General features: G+C 41.0%; 1 protein-coding gene across 1 annotated transcript in view; it reads right to left on the bottom strand.

Annotated features, from left to right (window-relative positions):
* Positions 1-6,719, bottom strand: part of PPP3R1 (protein phosphatase 3 regulatory subunit B, alpha) — a 59,353-nt gene extending 52,634 nt beyond the window's left edge. The window contains exon 1 of the mRNA XM_033838383.2: positions 6,240-6,719. Within this exon, the coding sequence (XP_033694274.1) occupies positions 6,240-6,242 (3 nt within the window). The 5' untranslated portion in view covers positions 6,243-6,719. The remainder of the gene's footprint in view (positions 1-6,239) is intronic.
* Positions 6,720-23,939: the final 17,220 nt, after the last annotated feature.

The raw sequence follows: 23,939 nt of genomic DNA, 5'->3' as shown, positions 1-23,939 counted from the left end.
AGCGGGGACTACTCTTTGTTGCGGTGCGTGGGCTTCTCGTTGCCGTGTCTTCTCTTGTTGCAGAGCACGGGCTCTAGATGCGCGGGCTCTGTAGTTGTGGCGCACGGGCTTAGTTGCTCTGCAGCATGTGGGATCTTCCTGGACCGGGGCTCGAATCCATGTCCCCTGCATTGGCAGGCGGATTCTTAACCACTGCGCCACCAGGGAAGTCCCCAAAAGACACTTTTAAGTTCTTCTCTTTCCTGATCTCTGCAAAATCTAGACACTGCTGACTCCTTCAAATATGACATCACTCTGCTAATTTTCCAACTACCTATTTATTCTCAGACAACACTGACAGGTTCCTCATCTCCTACCTGCCTCTTAAATGCAGTGTTCTTTAGGGTTTGTCCTCTTCTCTTATCGTTTTATATTCTTTCTCTATGGGATTTCATTCAGCTTCATGACTTCAATTACTACCTAGAACAAATACATACAACACTCAAATCTTTAATATAAGCCCAGACTTCTCTTCCAGATCCAGATATAGCCAATTACCTGTTGGTCATATCCACCTAGGTGACCCATGACTACTTTATTTATTTATTTTATATAAATTTTTTTATTTTTATTTTCGGCTGCGTTGGGTCTCCATTGGTGCACGCGGGCTCTCTCCAGCTGTGGCAAGCGGGGGCCACTCCTCGCCGCGGTGCACGGGCCTCCCACCGCCGCGGCCTCTCCTGCTGCGGAGCACGGGCTCCAGGCGCGCGGGCCTCAGCAGTCATGCCGCACGGGCCTAGCCGCTCCACCGCACGTGGGGCCCTCCCGGACCAGGGCCTGAACCCTTGTCCCCCGCATTGGCAGGTGGACTCCCAATCACTGCGCAACCAGGGAAGTCCCCCCATGACTACTTTAAATTCACCATGTCCAAGGTAGAAATCATCACCACTCCTCCAAATCTACTTCTCCTGTATCTCCTAGACAGAGAATGTGCATTTCTAACAAGGTTCCAGATGATGCTGATGCTGCCAGTTCAGGATCCACATTCTGAGAATCACTGCTCAAACATGCTGCCCCTTCCTACCTCCAGGCCGTCAGGTTCCCACATTCTGAGAATCACTGCTCAAACATGCTGCCCCTTCCTACCTCCAGGCTGTCAGGTTCCCATATTCTGAGAATCACTGCTCGAACATGCTGCCCCTTCCTACCTCCAGGCCGTCAGGTTCCCACATTCTGAGAGTCACTGCTCAAACATGCTGCCCCTTCCTACCTCCAGGCCGTCAGGTTCCTTCTGCTAGCTCCTAGACCATGGTATCTATGCAGCAGGCACTGTTAATATTTCACAACACTCTATCTTATTGAACTTAGACTCGTGCAACATAGCATTCTAAGCAGTAATTACCAAATGATGAGAGAAGACTAGAGATGAAACAACAGTCAACCTAGAAAGCTGGATGTTTCTTGAGGGCGGAATAGCATTCTAGGGTATCCCTCGAATCAAATCTTACCCAAGTACATAGGCTCTTGATAAATATTTGCTGAGTGGATGGCAGTATTATCTATCCAGTCACCCAAGCCAGAAGCCACAGCAAGATTCACCCCTTCCTTCCCCATAATCCAAGTCACCAAGTCCTATCTTCTGCCTCCTAAATGTGTCTCATACCTGGTCCCTCCTCTCCATCTGCACTGTTATTATGTTCTTTCAGGTCCTTAATATCTCACTTTACAGTAATAATTTTTTAATTGGTCCCCATGTCTACATTCAGCTACCCTATTTTATCCACATGACCATAAGATTGATCCCTCTAAAACAGTAAATGAGACGATGTCATTCTCCTGCTTAAAAACAATAACTTCCCACAGGCTTTAAGGAAAAAAATATTAATTCCCTCATGTGATATGCAAACCCTTCTAGGATCCTGCATCAATCTACCTGACCACTCTGTCTCTCCATTCCACCCTACCCCCCTACCCTCCAGCCATGCTGAACTGGCTTATATATTCATTCCTCAGTGGCTTTAAACATAAAGCTTTCTACCTAGAGTGTCTTTCCCACTGGCTAAATATTCATCCTTTTAAGCCTCAGCTCAGGCACCGTCTCTTCCATGAAGCTTTCTTTGAGTGACATTCCTTCATCTCTCCATCCAATCCCCACCTCAGCTTGGATTACACCTCTCCGCTGCCATGTGCTCTTACAGCACCCCATGTTTAGTCTGTTAATAGCACATATCACACTGCATAATAATTGTCTTGTTCACCTAGTTGATTAAGTTCCTTGGAAACTATAATTATGTCTTCTGTTTGTATAGTCAATGCTAGGTATATTAACAGACACTCAACTAAAATTTAAATAAATACATTCCATGCTATTCTCTAAACAGTGGCTCTCAAAATTTAGCATAGATCAGAGCTACCCAGAGGTATATATATCTAGACTGCTTGGCCCCAGCCCCGGAGTTATAGATTCAGCTGGTTCAGGGTGGGACGTAACAGGTTCCCAGATGATGCTGATGCTGTCCAGGCATCACAGTTTGAGTGTCAGTGCTCCAAATCTATGTTCTCTCTTCCTAGCTCCAGGATTTAGAGTCTTTTCCTAGCTACCTCCAACTCTGCCTACTGCAATGCTAATCTTTTTAGACCCAGCTCAATTGTCACCTCCTTCATAAAACTTCCCCTAATCCCCAAAGAAACTGATTTTGCTCTTTCCTCAATTTCTGTCCAGCTTTGTGTATATTATTCATATGGTAACATGCTAACTTTCTTTCACACCTATTGGCAGTTGTCTCATGTTCTCTACTTAAATGAAGGCAGGAAACCTGCCTTAATCATTTTGATATCCTCCACAGCCTGGCAGAGTAACCAGTGAAATGCAGACGAAACCTACAAGTATTTGTTCATCTGAACGAATCCCTGCAGACTGCCCCGACTCTGGGCCCACGGTCTGTCTGACTGGCTTAATCCTCCTGGCCCAAGCTGACTTCTTACACTGCCTTGTACTTTTGCTTGCCTTACAACCTATGACAGATGCCTGATCCTCGCACACTTGTCTGTCCCTCTCTCATTGCTGACTGACCCTTAGTCAGTTTCTTTGCCTTGTACTCTGAACGCTTTTATTTTCTTAACCACTACGGGACATAGTAAATGGAGAAATTTTCTCTTTATGATTGATCTGAATTTTAATTCTGCTGGCCATAAGACAGGTTGCTTGCTTTTTTCTGAAGTAGCCTTTCTTGGTCAGAGAATTCAAACTAAAATATGCTGTGTACAACTCCAAGTGCAGTTATTGTAGACAGCAATAAATGTGTTTTAGGTTCTATTTACAGATGGTGGAGATAATTGTAATACAAAGTTTAAAAACACAAAAACATAAAGAAGGTCACTTATGATATGTAAGGTTGGCCTAAGAAACAAAACTTAAAAGAATAGCTAATTATTTATGCACTATGTTCACATATGCATCCAAAACAAAATTTGTATTACCTATTCCAACGAAAAAAAGATACCAAAACACCTGGTCATATTTCTGAGTTACACTAATGACACAGTAAAAACTACATCTGATACATAAAAAGTTAACTGTTTCTAAAACTGCCCCTACAAGATTTACTCCTTCAAAAATTACTGAGAGGCTGTTTTCAATCACACCGATCTAAACATTCTACTTGATTATTTTATTCTTATTTTACCTCTGTGTGTAACACTTAAGTACTCTATCTAAATCTATACATACCTACCTAGAGAAAATATTGATGATATATTTATTTCAATAAATAAACATCCATTTATTTAATCATAGACAACTGACCTTTGGAGCTCAGTACTCACATTTTTATATGCATATGCATAATTTTCAGCCCATCTGCTCAACAGTTTAATATGACCCAAATAGAGATGAAGGGATATAACAGGAAAAAAAGAAGTAGGCTACTTTTAAGGTAGCAAGTAAAATTAATACCTGTCAAAAAAGATTCTTGATAGGCTCAATTCAATCTCTAAGCCTTTTTACTTTCCCCTTACTTGAATTAATCACTGATATTCATAAATTAAAATCTGCTGACAAAAATGTATGTCCATAACACTCAGTAAAAGTTATAAAGATTTTCCAAAGGGAATGAAAGTTTTCAGAACTGTATGCCCAATTAACAAGATAAATGAACCAGATCACTCCAAAGTCCAATTTATTTGAATTAATCAATATTCCATATGGCAGAGTTGAGCTACAGTCCTGACACTTTCAAACCAGTGCTATATTCAGCAGACCAACATAATCCTAAAAGTTGAGGGGCCACTGTCACAACAAATTATGTCCTGAAATGTTATTGAGAGGACGGCAGGAAAAAAAGCCAAGAGTGAATCAGAAAATAAATACTAAAAAGGAAACTGTAAAGAAGAGAGAAATAATGACCTGGAAGAAAAAAATCTCATACAGTGATTTTAAAATATTTTTGAAAAATAAGGAAACACTGAGTATCAGGAAGATAAATTTAAGACCTAAAAGAGAATTTTCAAAATTCAGCGTGTTGTTCAAGAAAAAAAAACTATTTGGAAAGCAAATCATTCTGCCTATACACTGCATAAACAACAAGACTAGGTCACTGTTCCTCAAAACGTATCATTTATAAATAAAGGTAAAAACACTGGACAAAGATCTTCAAGATCTGGACCTTCAGGTAAAATACATGTATAGAGAAGTTGTATTAAAGCACTAAAGTTCAATTCATAACTCCAAAAGATTATGCAAAAAAAAAAAAAAAAAAAAAAAAAAGGCTGCACTATGAATGGCTCCGCTCTAACTTGTTTTCTGTAAGTCTCGAAAAGCCTAAGTTTTGACTCGGAAGGCCAAAATCGTCTCTGAGCTGCCTCCGAAGTTGGCAGGGTAAAACTTCCTCTACATATCAAAACCACTAATCATTTATTAAGTCTGCTCCTAATCTGAATTTTAAGGACACTAATAGGTGCGCTTAATCATTTGTCCTGTTTTAAATAAAAGCTGACTTACTTGACTAATGTCACTTTCTTCCCCCCAATCACACAAATTGATCCCAAGTTGCAGTCCACAGAATTTCTCTCTTCACTCACCCACCGCTCTATTTTGAAATGCTTAATATCTACATACAAGGTGAAATAAATGCAATTACAAGGTGCAAGACATTACGCCAAGCAATCCGTCGAAAAATCTTCGGACAACTGTTCAAAGACTTGTAGAAAAAGCCTAACGACCAAATCAACTGTTCGGATATCTGATATAGATGAAAAAGCACTGCAAACTTTTTCTACTATGCATGCAATTCTTGATTACAAAGAGGAAACTGCACCGGCTAGCCGGAGCGAGAAAACCGGTAGGGTAACAGGCTAAAAGGGCGTCGTTGATTTCTTGGCTACAGTGACAGAGGCGGGAGACACACCCCTAGCGTCGGTCGGAAACACTACAGCAGTGAATTCTACCTAGGGATTAATGTGAGGCTAAGGAAAGACAAATTTAAATCGCCATGATTCAAAAACAATCAGCACAGGAGAGACTTACGAAGGTAACAAAGAAAACGAAAAACCCTTGGCAGTAAGTAAGCACTAAAAAATAAGTATCTCCGTTTATCACAAACCGAATTTAGACTTGTTTTCATGAATCTACACCTTAGACCTCTCCGGTTCGCCACTGCAGAGTAAAGCAGCAGCGAAAAACAACCAAAAAACAAAAAACCTCGTACGTTTGCAAACAGCAGTGAAATAAACACGAACTGGAGAGGGGGAAGTAAGGCAGAATTCCTTCCAAGGCTCGTTGCTTGAAAACAGAGTATGAGTGGGAGAAAGAGCAGCCCTGGAGAGAAAGTGGGTCTTATATAAAGGGCCATTTGCCACACATGATTTCCACAGGATTCCGGAATCTCCCCGAACTTGAGAGAGTGAGTCTGGGGGTGAGGGGGGGGGCTCCACGTGGAAGAGGGTCCGGAGAAAGGGAAGGCAGGCCGATCTGAGGGCTGTCCGGAGCGGACGGCCCGGGCAGCGGGGTGTCGAGGCCGGGGCGGAATCCCGGGGGCGCGGGGGGGTGGTGGTGCGGAGGGGCGCCCCGCGGAGGCCCGGGGGCGGGCGGCGGGGCCCCGCCGTTCTGTCAATAGGCCGCCCGCCGCCCCCGGGCCGCTGGGGCTCTCTCGGGTCTCTCGAATTTTCCACCGGGGGAAGCCGCCCCGGGGCGTCCGGACTCGCCCCCGCCCCTGGAAGCGGCGGGCGGGGAGCGATGGTGCGTGGGGAAGCCAAAGGCTCACCATTTTGCTGGGCGGTCGGCGGCTCGCTCGCGCGGAGGAGTGTCGGCGCTCAGACTGGCTCCCGCAGGAAGCTGCGGCGGCGGCGGCGGCGGCGGCGGCCCAACTACGGTCGGCTGGGGCGGCTGCGGCCCTCGGGACGCCCGCGGGGGAGGGGGTGCGGGCTGGGGGAGGGGAGGCGGCGCCGCGGAGACCGCGCCGGCCGGGTGACTGGGCACACGCGGGATCGGGCAAGGAAAAGAGAAATTAAGGTCGAGATTCAGAGAAGGAGAGCGCGGGAGGAGAGACGGCGAGAAGGGGGAGAGACAGAAACGGGGGGGAAAGGGGGCCAGGAGGCTCGGGGGCTGCAGCCTCGCGCTCGTGCTCGCGCCCGCGCAGGAGCCGTAACGGACTCACTGCAGTGGCTCGCGCTGACCCGCAACCTCAAGGCACGAAAAAGGGGGAGGGCGGGACAGGGAGGGGAAAGCGGAGCGCAGCGGCGCTCTGGGCGGAGGGCGGGGGCGCGCGCGGAGCCGGCAGCGGGGGCGGGGCTTCTGCGAGCGCCGCACATCCGGGAACCCGCGCGCCGGCTCGGCGGCGGCCGCCGTGGCGGCGCTCTGGCGAGCTCTGGTTGGGGAGCTCGGAGCGCGCCGACCACGTTCGCCCCTCCGCCGGTCGCCCCCTGCGTGCGGGGCGGGGGGAGCGCGGGGGCGGGGGCGCGGACGTTGGTGACGTCGTGTGGCGGAGCCCTTCCTGTCATGTGGCTGCAGGCGGGCGGGGTGGGAGGGTGAAGGGGGGAGAGGCAGGGCCGGGAGCAGAAAGAGGAAATACGAGGGTGCCCGGGGAGGGAGGAAATGCAAGGGGTGCGCGAGCATCGGGCGAAGGGAGCCCTGGACCCTGGAGTGGGAGCCTCGTTGGGGAGGAGGAGCAGATGAGTGGCCTTAAGGTCGGAACCACCCAGGTTCCTCACCAAAAAAAAAAAAGGCAATCCCGGTCCTGGGGCTAGAGGGAATCAGTTTGCACTCGAAGACAGGTATCTTTGCACCAATGTGATGGCTTGGACCCCCTACAGAATGCATGTCGCATCTAGACAGTTGTCACCCCGGTGCAGCACCCGCAGGCCCACACTCCAATATGGGTTGGCAGTCAGGAGCCGGGTTGGAAAGACAGGAGAAGAGCCAGAGTTGGCCGCAGCTTGAGGCGCGGGGAGTCACAGGACAACCGAGTAGAGGGGCTGCTTCCCACTGCCGCAAAGCCCTTGTCACCCAGCTCTGGATTTTCCTTAAACCCTCCAGGCTACCTTTTGACACGGGGAGGCAGTGTTTGTTTTGGAAAAACGCTATAAAACAGATTGACCACTTGTCCCTTTAGTCGTGCTGTATCCACTGTGGTGGCAATTAGCATTCCCGGAAAATTCAGACAGCGGTGGGAAATGGAGTACAGAAAAGCATAAGGAGGAAAGTTATGAAAAAGCTGCCAGGAGAGGTGTGATAAACATAATGAAGAAAACATTTTGCAACAGTTTTAACCACTTCTTTTCAAGTCTGGATAATCTCCTGCGTGTGTGTGTGTGTGTGTGTGTGTGTGCGCGCGTGTGTGTGAGTGAAATAGAGCAAGAGATGTTTACTGAGTGGTCAGAAACTCCTTATCGACAAATCCTTTTGAGTAGTTTTATAAAAAGCTATAGTGTTTTTAAAGGCAGTCTGTTAAAGCTCCTTACGTGAGAGTTTTATTCTTATGCGCTGTGATAAGCACTCATCTTTTGTAACAGAAGCTCAGTGATGTGCGCTAGGTCTCCCCACCCCACCCCCGTTTCTTTAAGAACTACTTTGTTTCCGTGTCAGAATAAATAAGGAAAAGTAACTTTGATGACAAGCTGTATCACACAGTGAATGTATCAAGGAAAGGCCAAGAAATGACCCTGTTTCTTCCACCGTTTAAGAGTCTTGACTTAGATATATTGCAATTTAGATTCTAAAATGTATTCCAAAACGGGGAAATCCCTAAGGCAAATTGTCATTTACGTTTTCTAGGTATATTATTTTTCATTAGTTTTTCATCATATAATTAAGACAGGCTCATTTTTTTTAAAGTGCAATATTTTAAGCATTCCTCCCCCTCAGCTCCACATCTCAGAGATAATATAATCACTGTAACTGCGTTTGTGTGTCCCTCAGACATATTTAGTGAAAATCAAATTTATCATTTTGACTGAGGATTAAATACTAAGAAGGAATTTGAGCTATATGGGATGCAGTAGGTTTAGAGTAACCCATAATTTTGTCATGATTTGAGCCAATTCAGAGTATAATCATTTAACAGATATCTATTGTGAACCTAAATCAGGAATTCAGGAGCTCAGCACTGTGAAAGGTTGGTTAGCCTCTGTGACTGATGAAAGCAAGAGACACAAGGCCAGTTCACTTGTTTCTTCCCATCCTGCAAAGGTACCAGAGTTCACCACTTACATTCTCCCAGCTTTGTGTATACTGCATAAAATACAGACACATAGCAGGTAACATCTCTGACACTGAAACAAATTATTCGGAATCCATTAAGAGAGGTAAATCCAAAATGCACCTTTAATACCCTTGTTTTTCCCCTGAGGTCAAAAAAGAAAGTATGATAAATAATCACTCAACTTTTGTCATTTCCCACTAAGGCAACAGGTACCAAATAGCCCTGCCAAAAACGCACATGTTTTTAAATAATTAGAAAAGTGAAGAGGCAAAGGACGTATCTAATAAGTGGATTGTTATTCCTAGAAAACTTAGCAACCAAAAGATGATTCTTGGGAAGCATTATGGAGGTGAGTTGGAAGGAGAGACACTTAAGATAGAGTTACCAGTTACAAGAATGGTAACAGCTAGGCATGCAGTAATGAGACGTACCAATGGTGGACAAAGGAAGGGGTCAACAGGAAAGACATGGAGTAAAAATGGACTGACTATGCAACTTAGCAGGTGTAGGGAACAAGAAGAGGGAGAAATATAAGATGACTAGTTTTAGTTTGGATGACAGAAAATAGTGTTACCGTTGAGAAAAATAAAGAAATCAGGAGAAGTTTGATTGCTGAGTGAAAGAGATGAGATTGGATTTTAAAATGCTAAATCTGTGTTGCTGGTGAGGTATCTTTGTGGAAGCACCCAAGTAGAAAGAAGCCGGAGGTGCAGGGTAGAAAGGGAGAGAGATGTGGGAATCAACTGAAAAATAGAGATTGTAATTGAAATCTTCAAATGTCCCCTCACTTAGTGATAAGAAAAAGAAAGGACCCCAAGATCGTAATAAAGTTGCTAAGTAGAAAAAAAATTTTTTTAAGTTTTAAGGAAGAGAGAGAGTAATGTTTACAGTCATATTTGACCACAGCAGCTTTAGGCTTCAGTATCTCCATGGTTATCTTTAAGAAGTTAGATATGTCACAGGTAATTTTATCCAGATCGTTGTGATATCCAGAAATCTGCCTAATAATAAAGGTCTGATTGCTGTTATTTACTTATATATCATATATAAGAGTGGCAGAGGAGCTAAATTACCACTTCTGTAGTTATTTAAGACATTCCAGTGCAGTATTACCCTAAAATACCCACTTTCATTCATGATTATATTGACTAATGTCAACGAGAAACCACATTTAATTTTATACACGTACATGGGAAGAAAATGCCAATTGAAAAAGAGACTCAATTAAAACAACTTATCAGTAATGTCTGTTCCTTTTTAGTACACATAACATACATGTTAACATACATTTAGAGGAAACGTCTACCTCTCCTCCTAGATAAAATATATATGTCCCAGCTCAAGAAGCCAAGATTTAAGAATATTTTGTACCCTTCTGCCACCTAGTTTCACACACAATTCTCTTTGCTGTGGGCACCAAGGTTGCATGGGGAAGAAATCACCTTCCTTCCCAGAATCCCTTTTTATACTGAGAAGAAAGCAGGGATGCCAGCTAGTCCCCTGCTCCAAGGTGTGGTTGAGCAAAGGTTCCTTGGCACCTGAGATGGCAGGGAAGTGGCTAGCTCCCCTCTTGCTAAGCAGCAGAGGTTTGAGCCAAGGATTCTGAGTTCCATGTGGGAAACTCATTTCTCCATAGAAACCATTTCACAGAGAGTTCTATAAACAATGGCCTTCTTAACAAAAGCCTACTTAAATTATAATGTAGCTGAAACTCTGTATTTGCTATTAAAAACACAATGATAGAAAACAGTGCTGTTAAAAATATATAGCTTTATGAATTAATGAGTTTAAGGGAAATGTATACCAAGTGCTGGATGGAATTTTTTTTTCAATTTTAAGCATAACTACTTTTTAAATTATGGAGCATATGCAACTTTAAAGAGAATTAATAATATTGAATCTGTTCAAAATAAAATCTTCTCTATCATTTACTTTTCAGATGAAAGCCAGATTAGAAATATTTCTTAATTAGGAAAAGTTTCCAAAAATTATGTGGTAAATTGGCTGTATAAGTTATTCCTGTATTATATACTGGACAAAAAAGGAAAGGGGGTGAAGGAGCTTCCAGGGATTGATTCCTGAACCTCTTAAATCCACATCTAATTCCACGTGCTGAACAAAAAATCCACAGTGTTTTTAAAGGCAATATGTTAACACCTTTTACATGATGCACTTTATTATATTTCTATACTGATTATTTTTCTATATGATAAGTACATTACAGTTGAGTAATTATATGCATAAAGATGACAGTTGAAACCATGAGAAAGAGGACAGAAATCAGAAAGCATAGAAGCAATAGGGCCAGACCAAGGGCAGAACCAAAGGTAACATCTACATTTAAGTGGCTGAAAGAGAAAGAAGTGACAGAAAAGAAAATGGACTAGGCAGAAGGGCAGGAGACCCAGCAAGGATGCTCAGGAAGCCGAAGGAGAGGGGTTCGAGAGAAAGGGGTGGTCCAGCAGTGTTGTCAAAGAGGACCAAGACAGATGGAGTAGCGCAGGGAACTGGTTTACATTCATACATATCCATTGAGATGTCCTAGAGTGTGTCTTGAAATAGTTTTTCGAATTAGAATTCTCACTTATTTCTTTGCTCTCTTACACATAAAAATGAGGACCAAGAAAAAGCCATTTATTTGGACTCTGATAGTATTTCCATTTCACTAGTTTACGAAGAGTATTTACCTTATAGCATTTACCCAAACAGTATTTACCTAAACATAACAGAAAATATGATTTAAATGAAAAACAGATATAACACTAGAGAAAACCTGTTTGTCGTACTTGTTAACTCTCATATATACTTGCACACTCACATTATCCCCACATGCTCCACACAAGACCCTACTTCTGATCCCACCTCTGGCTCAGTCCACTTCTGAATGAATTATGAATTTTCCGTTTATGAATTTTGGATAGTTGTTTAAATCTAAGTCTGTGTTGTGTAGTGTGGTAGCCTCCAGCCACTTGTGGCTGTTTACATTTAAGTTAATTAAAATTGAATAAAATTCAGTTCTTCTGTCTCATTAGCTACATTTCAAGTTCTTGATAGCTGTATATCTAATGGGTATCATACTGGCCATCACAAAAAGTCCTATCGAACAGCACTCATCGAAGTCCTTTACCTAAAAATATTCATCACCAACCAGTAAATAATGTTTGTTTATTAGGAGGGTAAGCAAATTTCAAATACAAGTTAATTGAAACTAGCTTAGGTGCCCTTGGCATTTGAACAAACATGTAATAGACACACACACACACACACACACACACACACACACAACAGAAAAGTATATCTGGACAAATGAAAATGTACTAATCTCAGGAAAAAACTGCAATGTGGATATATTAGAAAAAGAGAGAGACTGAAAAATTAAAAATTTAAAGATTATTGTCAGTACTTATACTGACAAAAAATGCATATATTCTATATTAAAATGTTTAACATAGCTTTTTCAACATCTAACTGTATTGCAACAAACATAAAAAATTTAAAGTTATAAAAATATTTTTAGCAACTGCATAGAATTAATAGTTAATTTACTTTGTTTTCATTACAGACATTTTTAAAAATTTATTTATTTTTGGCTGAGTTGGGTCTAAGTTGCTGCGTGTGGGCTTTCTCTAGTTGTGGCAAGCGGGGGCTACTCTTCATTGCGGTGCGCGGGCTTCTCATTGCGGTGGCTTCTCTTGTTGCAGAGCACGGGCTCTAGGCACGCGGGCTTCAGTAGTTTTGGCTCATGGGCTCAGTAGTTGTGGCTCATGGGCTCAGTAGTTGTGGCTCACGGGCTGTAGAGCGCAGGCTCAGTGGTTGTGGTGCATGAGCTTAGTTGCTCCGCGGCACGTGGGATCTTCCCGGACCAGGGCTTGAACCCGTGTCTCCTGCACTGGCAGGCGGATTCTTAACCACTGCGCCACCAGGGAAGCCCAAAAGAGTTTTATTTTTTACTGTAATCTGATCTCCATATTTTACCCACAGCATTAATACAGATTTCAGGTAGCAATCAGGACACTATAGAGAAGTTTTAAAATGCAAAGCAAATGTATAAGGGATAAAGTATGAAACCTGTCATCTCACAGAGATTCCTAAGAGATCTTTAGTAAATAAGGGATCAGGGTTTCAGTTTTATAGTCCATCTAAAAATAACATTCCTTAGTGCTGAATCAGGACTTTGAGCATACAGCATACTGAATCCTCTTCTTTCAATGACCGGGGTTTTTCTCAGGGAATTTTCAAGGTAGGCCTTGGCTTCCAAAGGAAAGGAAAGGAGTAAGCTGGTAAAACAAGATTGGTTTGGCATAGAATATCCATTCACTGACTTAACCCAGCTGATATATGAAAAGGTAGGCACACAAGGATCAGGCTAAGCCCTAGAAAAGGGAAGAGTGTTTTGCAGATTATAACCCACAGGTACTAGGGATTACTCATTTTAGATGGCAGATCTCAGAAGTGCCCCCAGACTTCTCCTGGGAGTGAGGAGGCAATGCAATGCCATTGCAGTGCCATTAAGGGAAAACCATGCCCTTACGGTATGGTAAACCATACCTGGGGCATAGCTTAGGATGGCATTTCCTAGACGGATGTGTGGAGAGTGGGGAACTCTGAAGCTCAATACGAGGCATTAGTAACCTGTCCTTTACCTCCATTGTTTCCACTAGAGGGAACTACTCTGAATGGTCCACTTTTGAGCAAGCCTGGTTCTCGCTTTTGCGTGCCACTGGACCCTGGGTAATTGTTTAGTGACATAAATGGAAGAGCTTAATTCGAAAGGGCCCCTGCGGGAAAACCATTGGATCAGTAACATGGTTATTATGGAAAACGTTTTACATACAGAAAATTACAAAAAAAAAAATCATCTGTAATCATGTTAGCAGGAGATATCATTATTTATATTTGAATGTGTATCCAATCTTTTTTCTATGTATATACACAGGAAAAAAATTATGTATGTATAATATATAAATGTATATGATATATAAGTATATTATATATATGTTAAAAATTGGGACCTACTGTCTTATATTTTTCTACTTACTATTTTGGAAATGTTTCCCACACCTATACATATTCTTCAAGAATGTGATTTTTAATTTTTATATATTCATTAATGTTAATGTATGCCATAATTTATTTAATGACTCCAAAACTTAATTTTGATTTTGGTTGTTTTCAGTTTTTCCTATTACAGACAACAGTATATTAAACATTTTTGTAAATCTTTGTGTACATCTCTGATTGTTTTTTTAGGATACATTCATAGTAGTGGAATTATAGAACGAAAGGGTGTAAACATTTTAAAGGTTTTGTATCATATATATAGAGAGAGAGAGACAGAGAGATAGAGTCTCAGATTACTCTCAAGAAAGTTTGTACCCATTGTAGACTCCCACCAGCAGTGCACATTTCCCAACAACTGTACAAACTATGTATTGAGATTTCTTTTTTTTTTTTTTTTTTTTTTTGCGGTACGCGGGCCTCTCACTGTTGTGGCCTCTCCCGTTGCGGAGCACAGGCTCCGGACGCGCAGGCTCAGCGGCCATGGCTCACGGGCCCAGCCGCTCCGCGGCATGTGGGGTCTTCCCGGACCGGGTCACAAACCCGCGTCCCCTGCATCGGCAGGCGGACTCTCAACCACTGCGCCACCAGGGAAGCCCTGAGATTTCTTTTAAATGTAGGTTTTTAAAAAACTGGCACCTCATCATAATTTGCATTTCTTAGTTTACTGGTAATATTGAACATTTTTCTTAAGTTTTGATCTTTTAACTCAACTGCTGAGAATATGTTCCTGTGACATACCTGTTCATTGCTCACTTTTCTTGGGGAAATTTGTCATTTTTAGTGATTTATAAAAACTTTTTGTATATGAAGGATATGATCCCCTTATCATGTGTTAGGATGATTCCCCCCAAGCTTGTAGTTTGACTTTTGATTCTATTTGTGGCATTTTTAAAGATTATTTTTCCATTCTGCATATGAGGGGGAAATAACATATGGATGACAATTAAAATGTTCATACCTTTAATATATAAATATCCTTCTAGTTAAGTAAGAACTTTTTTCATATAATTAATCTATCTTTCCTATGCTGAACATTATAGAATATATATTCAATGGTTAAACTGGAAGGTAGACTAGTAAATTACCAACCACTATTTACTTACAGAGTATGTGTTAATTAAGGCTGACTTGACAGTGGCTACTTACTCTGTTTTCTATGGAATAGCGAATCCAATTCATTCAAAACTTCATTTGACCTTAAGGAGAAGCAAAACTGATCTGTCAATCATATTCTTCAATGAAGAGGAAAGTAACGTATGAAAATGTTGCATCAAAGCCACGTAATGAACTATACATGCAACCAAAAATTAAATCTTCAGAGACTGAAAATAGCTGAAGATACCTTCTGAAATTGTCAATGACCTAGGGTCAACTGTGTGCATTATTTTGTCATAATTTTGTATCAGTTGCACACATAGCCTATACAATGTATATGGTTATAAAATGGTATGTGGGATACACATTACTTTATGTTTTTTCTTTATCAAGTACATACACTACTCAAAAAATTACACAAAATTGTATATCGTATTTTTCTTTCTCTCCATGGTATCCTAAGTAAGGTAAATTACAGAAAATTAAACCAGCCTATTATTTGTACATAAATGTAACTGCAACATAGTTCCTCTACATTTATATTTTATGAATACATGAAAACAATCTGCTTCAACAAAAGTAACATCATAACTAAATATAGTCATAAGCCCAAGATCCATTCTGGGTAGTTAATTCGCATTCTGTTTTTCTGCTGGAATGGGTTCTTCCTTGTGCAATATTTTAAATTAGAAATATCTTCTGGGGACTTCCCTGGTGGTCCAGTGGTTAAGAATCCTCCTTCCAATGCAGGGACATGGGTTCAATCCCTGGTCGGGGAACTAAGATCCCACATACCGCGGCGCAACTAATCTCTAAAGCCCATGCACCACAACTAGAGAGAAGCCCACGCGCCCCAATGAAAGATCCCGCGTGCCACAACTAAGACCCAATGCAGGCAAATAAATAAATAAAATTTTTTAAAAGAAATATCTTTTTTATAAAAAAAGAATTGACTAGTTATATCAGTTTTCCTTGTAATGATTAATTTATCATAGGAATTCGCTTTTTCAGGACAAACTGGTTGGAACAAAAATTTGAATTTTTCACTAGCATATTCTCTATAATGCTGTTCTTCCAGAAAATGTAAGAGTAAACAAAAAGGCATATTTCATTTTTTAATTTTTTTGCGTTATGCGGGCCTCTCACTGTTGTGGCCTCTCCCCTTGTGGAGCACAGGCTCCGGATGCGCAGGCTCAGTGGCCATGGCTCACGGGCCTAGCCGCTCTGCGGTATGTGGGATCTTCCCGGACCGGGCCACGAACACGTGTCCTCTGCATCGGCAGGCGGACTCTCAACCACTGCGCCACCAGGGAAGCCCAAAAAAGGCATATTTTAAAGAAATAAAAATATACAATGTAATGTTGTAAATTAAGAATATTCAGTAAATGAACCATGCCTGCATATTCAAGACTGTATCATTAAAATTGAGTATGCTTTTTAAAAAGTAATTTCCTCTTTTGAAAAGAATTTATGAACATATATGAGATACAAAAAATTTATAATACTATAAAATAGAACTTGTTCCATAAAATTGGCAAATTAAACTAGTGTTAAAATCCTCAAGGTCATAGCTTGAAATTGCAGTGTAGACATATTTTATGCATTTTGTCAGATTGGGGAAGTTGACTGTATTTCTAGGAAAGTGTTTTAATTAAAAAGTTGTATATTTTTGAGTAAGGCTGAAATGTTTGGTAAATAAGTTTCGTCCAGTGAATTCTGTTTTCCGTGATTTTAAAGAGCATCTTCAGGTCTTCATAAAATCAGATAACATTCTCTTAACTACTCTAAGTGACAAATCAAAAAGAAGAGAGATGTTAACATACAAGCAGATCACCTTTGCCCGGAAGCAATTGAGTTTCAGGACCCATTCCACCCTAGACACAAATTTTGTCAATGATGATTGTGCTTAGTCTCTATTAGCTTTTTCCATTTTTTTTCTTAAATAGCTGCTCATATTAGTTCCAAGACACTACTATAATCATTAATTACTTCTTCTCAGCAGACAAGACTCTCTCTTTCACTATCAAAGCATTTACAATTAGCAGGATCTTTGTCCTCTTCCAGCGTCAGCATCAGTAGCCTTAGAAGCACAGTTTGCCAAGAAACAAAAGGACTCTGCAAAAGGCAGTGGGGAACAGTGAAGAGTAATAGAAGGAGGAAACAGTAGAGCCTCCGGTCCAGCATAACAACTGCATCCAGGTCCACCCAGAAATCCAGATTCTAACTGTACTCTTCCTGTTCACCACCTCCTCCTTTCTCGCCCCTACGCTAATCTCAAGCTCTGAGCTTTGATATCCTCAACTTACACTCTCTTCCAACCCACAGTCAGTCCCTGGGTCTCCCTGTTTCCTTGTTTCCTTTTATGGGATTCTATAAAACACTAAAATTAACAATTAGAATGTATCCACCCAAGAGCCAAAGGATGGTTTTATTTGCAGAAAGCAGGTTACAGAAATTTCTTTAAAATTGATTGCGATGTCTAAATGCTGGGGAAATACTTGGCTATGACTGAACAGAACCTGTCCGTCATGCAGTTGAATAAATTGCAAAGTAAGAGCACAACCCACCACGATATATTTTAATCTGCTATTCACTACAAAACAATCTTGATGCTATAGAAGAAAGACTTTCTTCTAACAGAGAAGGCTGAAACCCTATGGTCCTTTTAAACTGTGACTATATCTCTCATTTTTACCTTTTCTAAGTTATGCAGCAATACAGGAAACTCTCTTAATGATATAGGATAAAGAAGGGTTTGATAAAATGAAAACTTTTTGCATAATAGTGGTCATTTTAAGTTAACTAATATGTCAAGATCTGATTAGTAATGGATATTTTCAGTGTAGAATAAAACCTCATTAATCGGGACACCAGAGATGTTGAAATTCATCATTTGCCTTTAGCAGATGCCTTGAGGAAAAGACTGGTCTTTGGAGGACGAAGACAAAGTGGTCCTGGTGCTCAAAGGGTGTGTGTTTAAGAGTAAGGACTTAGAGGGTTGAGATCAGGAAAGGGGGCTCAGCAGACTCAAATCAACTAGTGGCTGAAGTGCGCATGTTCCTGTCATAGAATGAATAGGCGTTGGACAGGCAGGGTCTGCAGGATGTTTACACAGTGGTGGGTGGAAGAATTAGGCCCTATAAAGACTGAGTTTAAGAACTGTGAACCCCAAAAGAGTGCTCCAGTACCAAGCGTTGGTGAAGCAAGGAGGGATCTGAGCTTGGCTGTCGAGCAGGGTATAGAGAATCATAGGTGTTACTGGAAGGGCATGGGAATGAGTATGAACAATTTGTAAAGATACAAACTTAAGCACTTTGAAACTCGTACTATATTTTTAATCTTTTTAGTTGACTGAAAATAATTTTGTGGATCTAAGAAGAGTGGAGGTTAAGTTCTGGGCCTGGAAGTAGAACTCAGGTCTGTGTGACGCCAAAACTCAAGCTTTTCACCACTATGTTATACTGCTGTTTGGTGCATAACCATGGTGTATGCCTGTGTGAGTGTGTGTGTGTGTGTGTGTGTGTGTGTGTGTGTGTATGCACACATTCACCGTTTTTATGTGTTTGATTTTCCTTTTAAAATAAAATAATAACTAGGCTTCCCTAGTGGCACAGTGGTTAAGAATCCACCTGCCAATGCAGGGGACACGGGTTTGATCCCTGGTCCGGGAAGATCCCACATGCCGCGGAGCAACTAAGCCCGTGCGCCACAACTACGGAGCCTGTGCTCTAGAGCTCGTGAGCCATAGCTACCGAGCCCACGATCCACAACTACTGAAGTCCGCAACCCTAGAGCCTGTGCTTCACAACAAGAGAAGCCACCGCTATGAGAAGCCCGTGCACCGCAACGAAGAGTAGCCCCCGCTCACCGCAACTAAAGAAAGCCTACGCGCAGCAACAAAGACCCAACGCAGCCATAAATAGATAAATAAATAAATTTATCAAAAAAATAAAATAAAATAGGATCTAAATGCTGGAGAGGGTGTGGAGAAAAGGGAACCCTCTTGCACTGTTGGTGTGAATGTAAATTGGTACAGCCACTATGGAGAACAGTACAGAGGTTCCTTAAAAAACTAAATATAGAAATACCATATGATCCAGCAATCCCACTCCTGGGCATATATCCGAGAAAACCGTAATCTGAAAGGATACATGCACTGCAATGTTCATTGCAGGAGTGTTTACAATAGCCAAGACATGGAAGTAACCTAAATGTCCATTGACAAATGAATTGATAAAGAAGATGCAGTGTATGTATACACACACACACACACACACACACACACACACACACACACACACAATGGTCAGCCATAAAAAGAATGAAATAATGCCATTTGCAGCAACATGGATGGACCTAGAGATTATCATACTAAGTGAAGTTATTCAGACAGAGAAAAACATATCCTATGATATCACTTATATGTGGAATCTAAAAAATGGTACAAATGAACTTATTTACAAAACAGAAATAGAGTCACAGATATAGAAAGCAAAGTTATGGTTACCAGGGGGGAAAGGAGGGGAGGGATAAATTGGGAGATTGGGATTTATATTTACACACTACTTTATATAAAACAGATAACTAATAAGGACCTACTATATAACACAGGGAACTCTACTCAATACCTGTAATGACCTATATGGGAAAAGAATCTAAAAAGAGTGGATATATGTAGATGTATAACTGAATCACTTTGCTGTACAGCAGAAACTAGCACAACATTGTAAATCAACTATACCCCAATAAAAAAGTTAAAAACTAATAATCAAATAAAATAAGGTCATTCTGTCTTGTAACTCTTTTGTTCATGTAACACACTAGGCTTTGGAGAGCTCTGGTAACAATGGTTCCAGGGCCCCAACCCTAAGCCTAAGAAGCACATTTAAACAAAGGTCAATTCCCTCCATAAAGAATCATCCCAGAAGGCCATACTAAAGCTACCAATGACTTGAGCCTTTAGTCTGTCAGATAGCAAGCCCAGAAGTTGAGATGAGGGAAAAGACAATGGTCCAACTTCTCTGACTTTGTAAAAACAGCCAAATCATGGATACATTTGGGAACATTCATGACCACAGACTCACCGACTTTTTCTCATTTGGAATTTTTTTCTTATTTGGAATGGGGTATTATGTAGAAATAGCAGAAATAGAATCTTCTCCTCTGTCTTCTCAACTAGTGTTTCTACCTAGTAGATAATCATATGTAACAGTAAACTTTAAAAAAATCACAACTTTGTTTATACAGTAAATAAATGTGTTTCCAAGATACACAGGAAGCAGATATATGAAGAAAGTGAATTTTTAAACTATCTTTTTTTCATTTTAAACCCAGCTATGGTTTCCTTGCTTGAACACGTAGCCCTCCATAATACTGTTTTATTTTTATATTTCATGTTTGGAGTTTGTGATTATATAAAGTACATCAGAGAGTGTATTTTATTAATATGGAAGTTGGTGAATCAGATCCAGGTCCTTAAGTTTTGTCCAGAGTTTTGCTCTGCATTTGCTCGCTTTTTTCAGGGGAGCAAAATAGTCCTTCCCTCCAATTCCTCCACCATGTGGATGGAGTAATCACAACAAATTTGGGGGTCCCTGTGTGTTAGTAGGGTATAAATATTGTTGAAATGAACCGCAATTTTAAAAATGGCTTTAGAAAAATAAAAATAGAAAACATGCCTCTCAAGATCACAATCCCTACCTGGGATGCATTTTCACATCCCTAACATGAAGGATTTAGAATAAATGAGGACTAAGCCTCATTCCTTCCAGCTCTAAAGGTCTATGCTTCCATTGTTTCTAACAGACCTTGTGAACCTGCCAGAACAAAACCCAGCAAACTCCAACTGCAGCCTCGGAGAGAACAAAGAGGCTCCTCTTTATTTCCTGGGCTCAGTAACTATTTCACTTCAGAATCTCATTTTAGTGGCTGCAAAACTGGGACCTGCCACTTTCATTTCAACCAGGATCACATGGATCAAAGTCAGAGAGAATCGGGCATTCTTATTCAGGATATACACCTGAAAATAAATTTAAAAACGAAAGCTAGGGAATATACTGATAGAAAAAAGTTCCCATGACAAAATAATTTTTTTTAAAAATATTTATTTATTTGGCTGCACCAATTCTTAGCTGTGGCGTGTGGGATCTAGTTCCATGACTAGGGATCGAAGCTGGGCCCCCTGAACTGGCGGGCGGATTCTTAACCACTGCACCACCAGGGAAGTCCCCTGGAGCTTTTTTAAAGAAGGAAGTCTACTAGTAGATTAGACTCTAATATTCCAAGAGAATCTTTGGCGTAGAAATAATTTACAATGCCCATACTACTAGAAGAGTAGGTGATAAATGGGAGAGAAAACAGTTTGAAAATCTTTATAAATAAAGGTCTCCTAAAAAAGCACACACACAAAAGAAGAATTAGTTAAAATTTCATGTAATCACTTAAGGTATTTAAAGGCTCTGTTGTCTTCCTTCACTTAAGCCCGCATAAATTTCTAGAGTTTTAAAAACTCAAAATACTTAATTTATTCTGTATTTATTTTATCTGTATTCAATTATTACGCAATGAAAATGTTTCCTGAAGATTCCATCAGCGACACAGTGTGTGCATGGCACACACGCCATAGTATAAATTGTTCTTAATCGATGCCATCAAAAATAAATCGAATCCACAACCTAAGAACCAATCTGGAATCTAACTTCTCTGTGGTGGAATTAGGTGTGTTTTAATTCCAGGTAATTGATTAGGTCTAATTACCGAAATAGAAAACTTCTAATTTGCCAGCAGTCAGTGTTATAACTGGGGTACACCACCGGAAGGTAGCACTGGAATTAAAGCATAGACCTGAATGTTAATTCACCCACGTTCTGCCTACTAGCCCCATTCTCCTCCTGAACTACACCCCCATGTGCCTTTTGCATGCAGAGCTCTCTTTGAAGCTGTAAGAGCTTCATGCGTGGGAAATCAGGGGAATTAAAGCTGCCTTATACAAAAGCATATGATTTGGAGTCCAGGGGATGCTGAAAATTACTACATATTAGTAGTCTCCTTCTGGGGAGCTCATCTGAGTATGAGACCCTCACATTTTGCATTCCTTGCACCTAGGGTGTTTAAATTGGTGGCCTCAATCCTGTAGCACCAGGGTTTGTTTTCACACTTACTTAGTTCCCCTGGATTTTTTTTTTAAACCTACTTTGACAAAAAAAAAAAAAAAAAGGAGCAAAATAGGAAAAGAAAGCAGGGGCGGGGAAAGAATAAATCATTACACAGCTCTCAACCTCCACAGGGAAACAGCAGTACAAACCCACAGATCCAGAATTGTCAAGCAATGGGGCTGTTTGTTTACAAGTCTTAGAATCAGTTATGTAACTAGATGAGTTAAGGAAATCAAGTGAGTGTTGGAAGGCCAATACTTTCTGAATTAGTCAAAAGACTTGTCTCTGAAATAGATTCATAAAGACTTTGTTTACTTATTTTTAGTTTCTTTATGAATTTCATTTTTGAGTTAATTGTACCAAAAATACAGTGTTTCTATGCAGATAATGACCCCTCATTCTTGATCATTGATTTTGGATACTTGAAAGCACTTTCCCACCACGGGATTTGTTAAAGTGATAGCAAGCATTTATAAGGGAAATTGGAATAGCTTTTTATCCACTGACCCGGAATTCCTCTGTCTGATTTAGCAGGAGGACGTATTATATGACCAATGGATTAATTCTAATTCCTCTCCAACCCTCACCCCGTAACTTCTTTTTTAAATTGGTTATTTGTTTTATTTTTTAAATTCTGCGACCATATAATGTTTACAAAATGAAGACCTTTAAACCTATTTCTTTTTCTTTTATTTATTTATTTTTGGCTGCATTGGGTCTTCGTTGCTGCGCGCGGGCTTTCTCTCATTGCTGTGAGCGGGGGCTACTCTTTGTTGCTTTGTTGCGGTGCGCGGGCTTCTCCTTGCTGTGGTTTCTCTCTTGTTGCGGAGCACGGGCTTTAGGCGCGTGGGCTTCAGTAGTTGTGGTGCGTGGGCTCAGTAGTTGTGGCTCTCAGGCTCTAGAGCACAGGCTCAGTAATTGTGGCGCGCCGGCTTAGTTGCTCTGCGGCATGTGGGATCTTCCCAGACCAGGGCTCGAACCCGTGTCCCCTGAGTTGGCAGGCGGATTCTTAACCACTGCACCACCAGGGAAGTCCCAAACTTATTTCTATATAAATAAATTTGGGGGGGAACTGAAACAGTGTAAAAATTTCAACTCTAAAGAGAAGTTAGAAAATCAAATGATTTAAATAAGTCATTATATTGGACTATAAATTTCATAAATAAGTTACTCCCAACAAAGCTCTTAAATAAAAAAGTTTTTATGATCTTTTAAATACCTGCATTTATATTTAATACTCTTTAAAAATATGATTTTTTCCCTGAAATCTTACAGCCAGGATTCAGTGCTATGAGTATAATTAATCAACTTCTAATAGCAGGTTAAATTCAAACTACTGAGGTTTCAGTCAGTAAGTTTATGGAACATTGTTTTTTTTCTCATCTAGCTAACTTGTCCTTCAAATTAAGTTGGTTTAGTGTTATATGTTACTCCCTGGGGAAAACCCCAAGGGAATTGTTGGAGAAGAATTATGTTTTTCACCAGGCAGACAAAAGATGAATTCAGGCCCTCAGAGGATCTCCTCGGGGTGTTTTCTGCTAATGGTGCCAGAGCCCCATGACCAGAAGGGAGCTGCACAGCTGAGACATGGTACCCAGAGGGCCGCTTAGCTGTTGTACCTGCCACAATAGACACTGAGAATAGGGATTAAGTCCAAGCCAACCTTTCAAGGTAGTATATGGGGAATGGCTACTTTGTTTTCATTTAATTTGAGTCTTGGCATAGGGCAGGATATTTGGTGGCCTATGTCCTTCTACCTAAGTTAAAGGTAGGGTTGAGTTGATTCATTGTCTAGAGAAAAGAGGAGTGCAACCAACTATAATAAAAGACCTCTGCTTATGGGTAATATTTCAATAAATATGTGTTCCCAGTCCAGGAGCATCACTGAGTCTCCATAATTGGGGGTCTGATATTTACCAGCCTACAACAGTGATGTGAGTTTGATAAAGGCTCT

This window comes from Tursiops truncatus, chromosome 14 (genome assembly GCF_011762595.2).
Source record: "Tursiops truncatus isolate mTurTru1 chromosome 14, mTurTru1.mat.Y, whole genome shotgun sequence".
Lineage (NCBI taxonomy): Eukaryota > Metazoa > Chordata > Mammalia > Artiodactyla > Delphinidae > Tursiops > Tursiops truncatus.
Note: the sequence above shows the minus strand (reverse complement) of the source record. Positions and strands in the feature narration are given on the sequence as shown.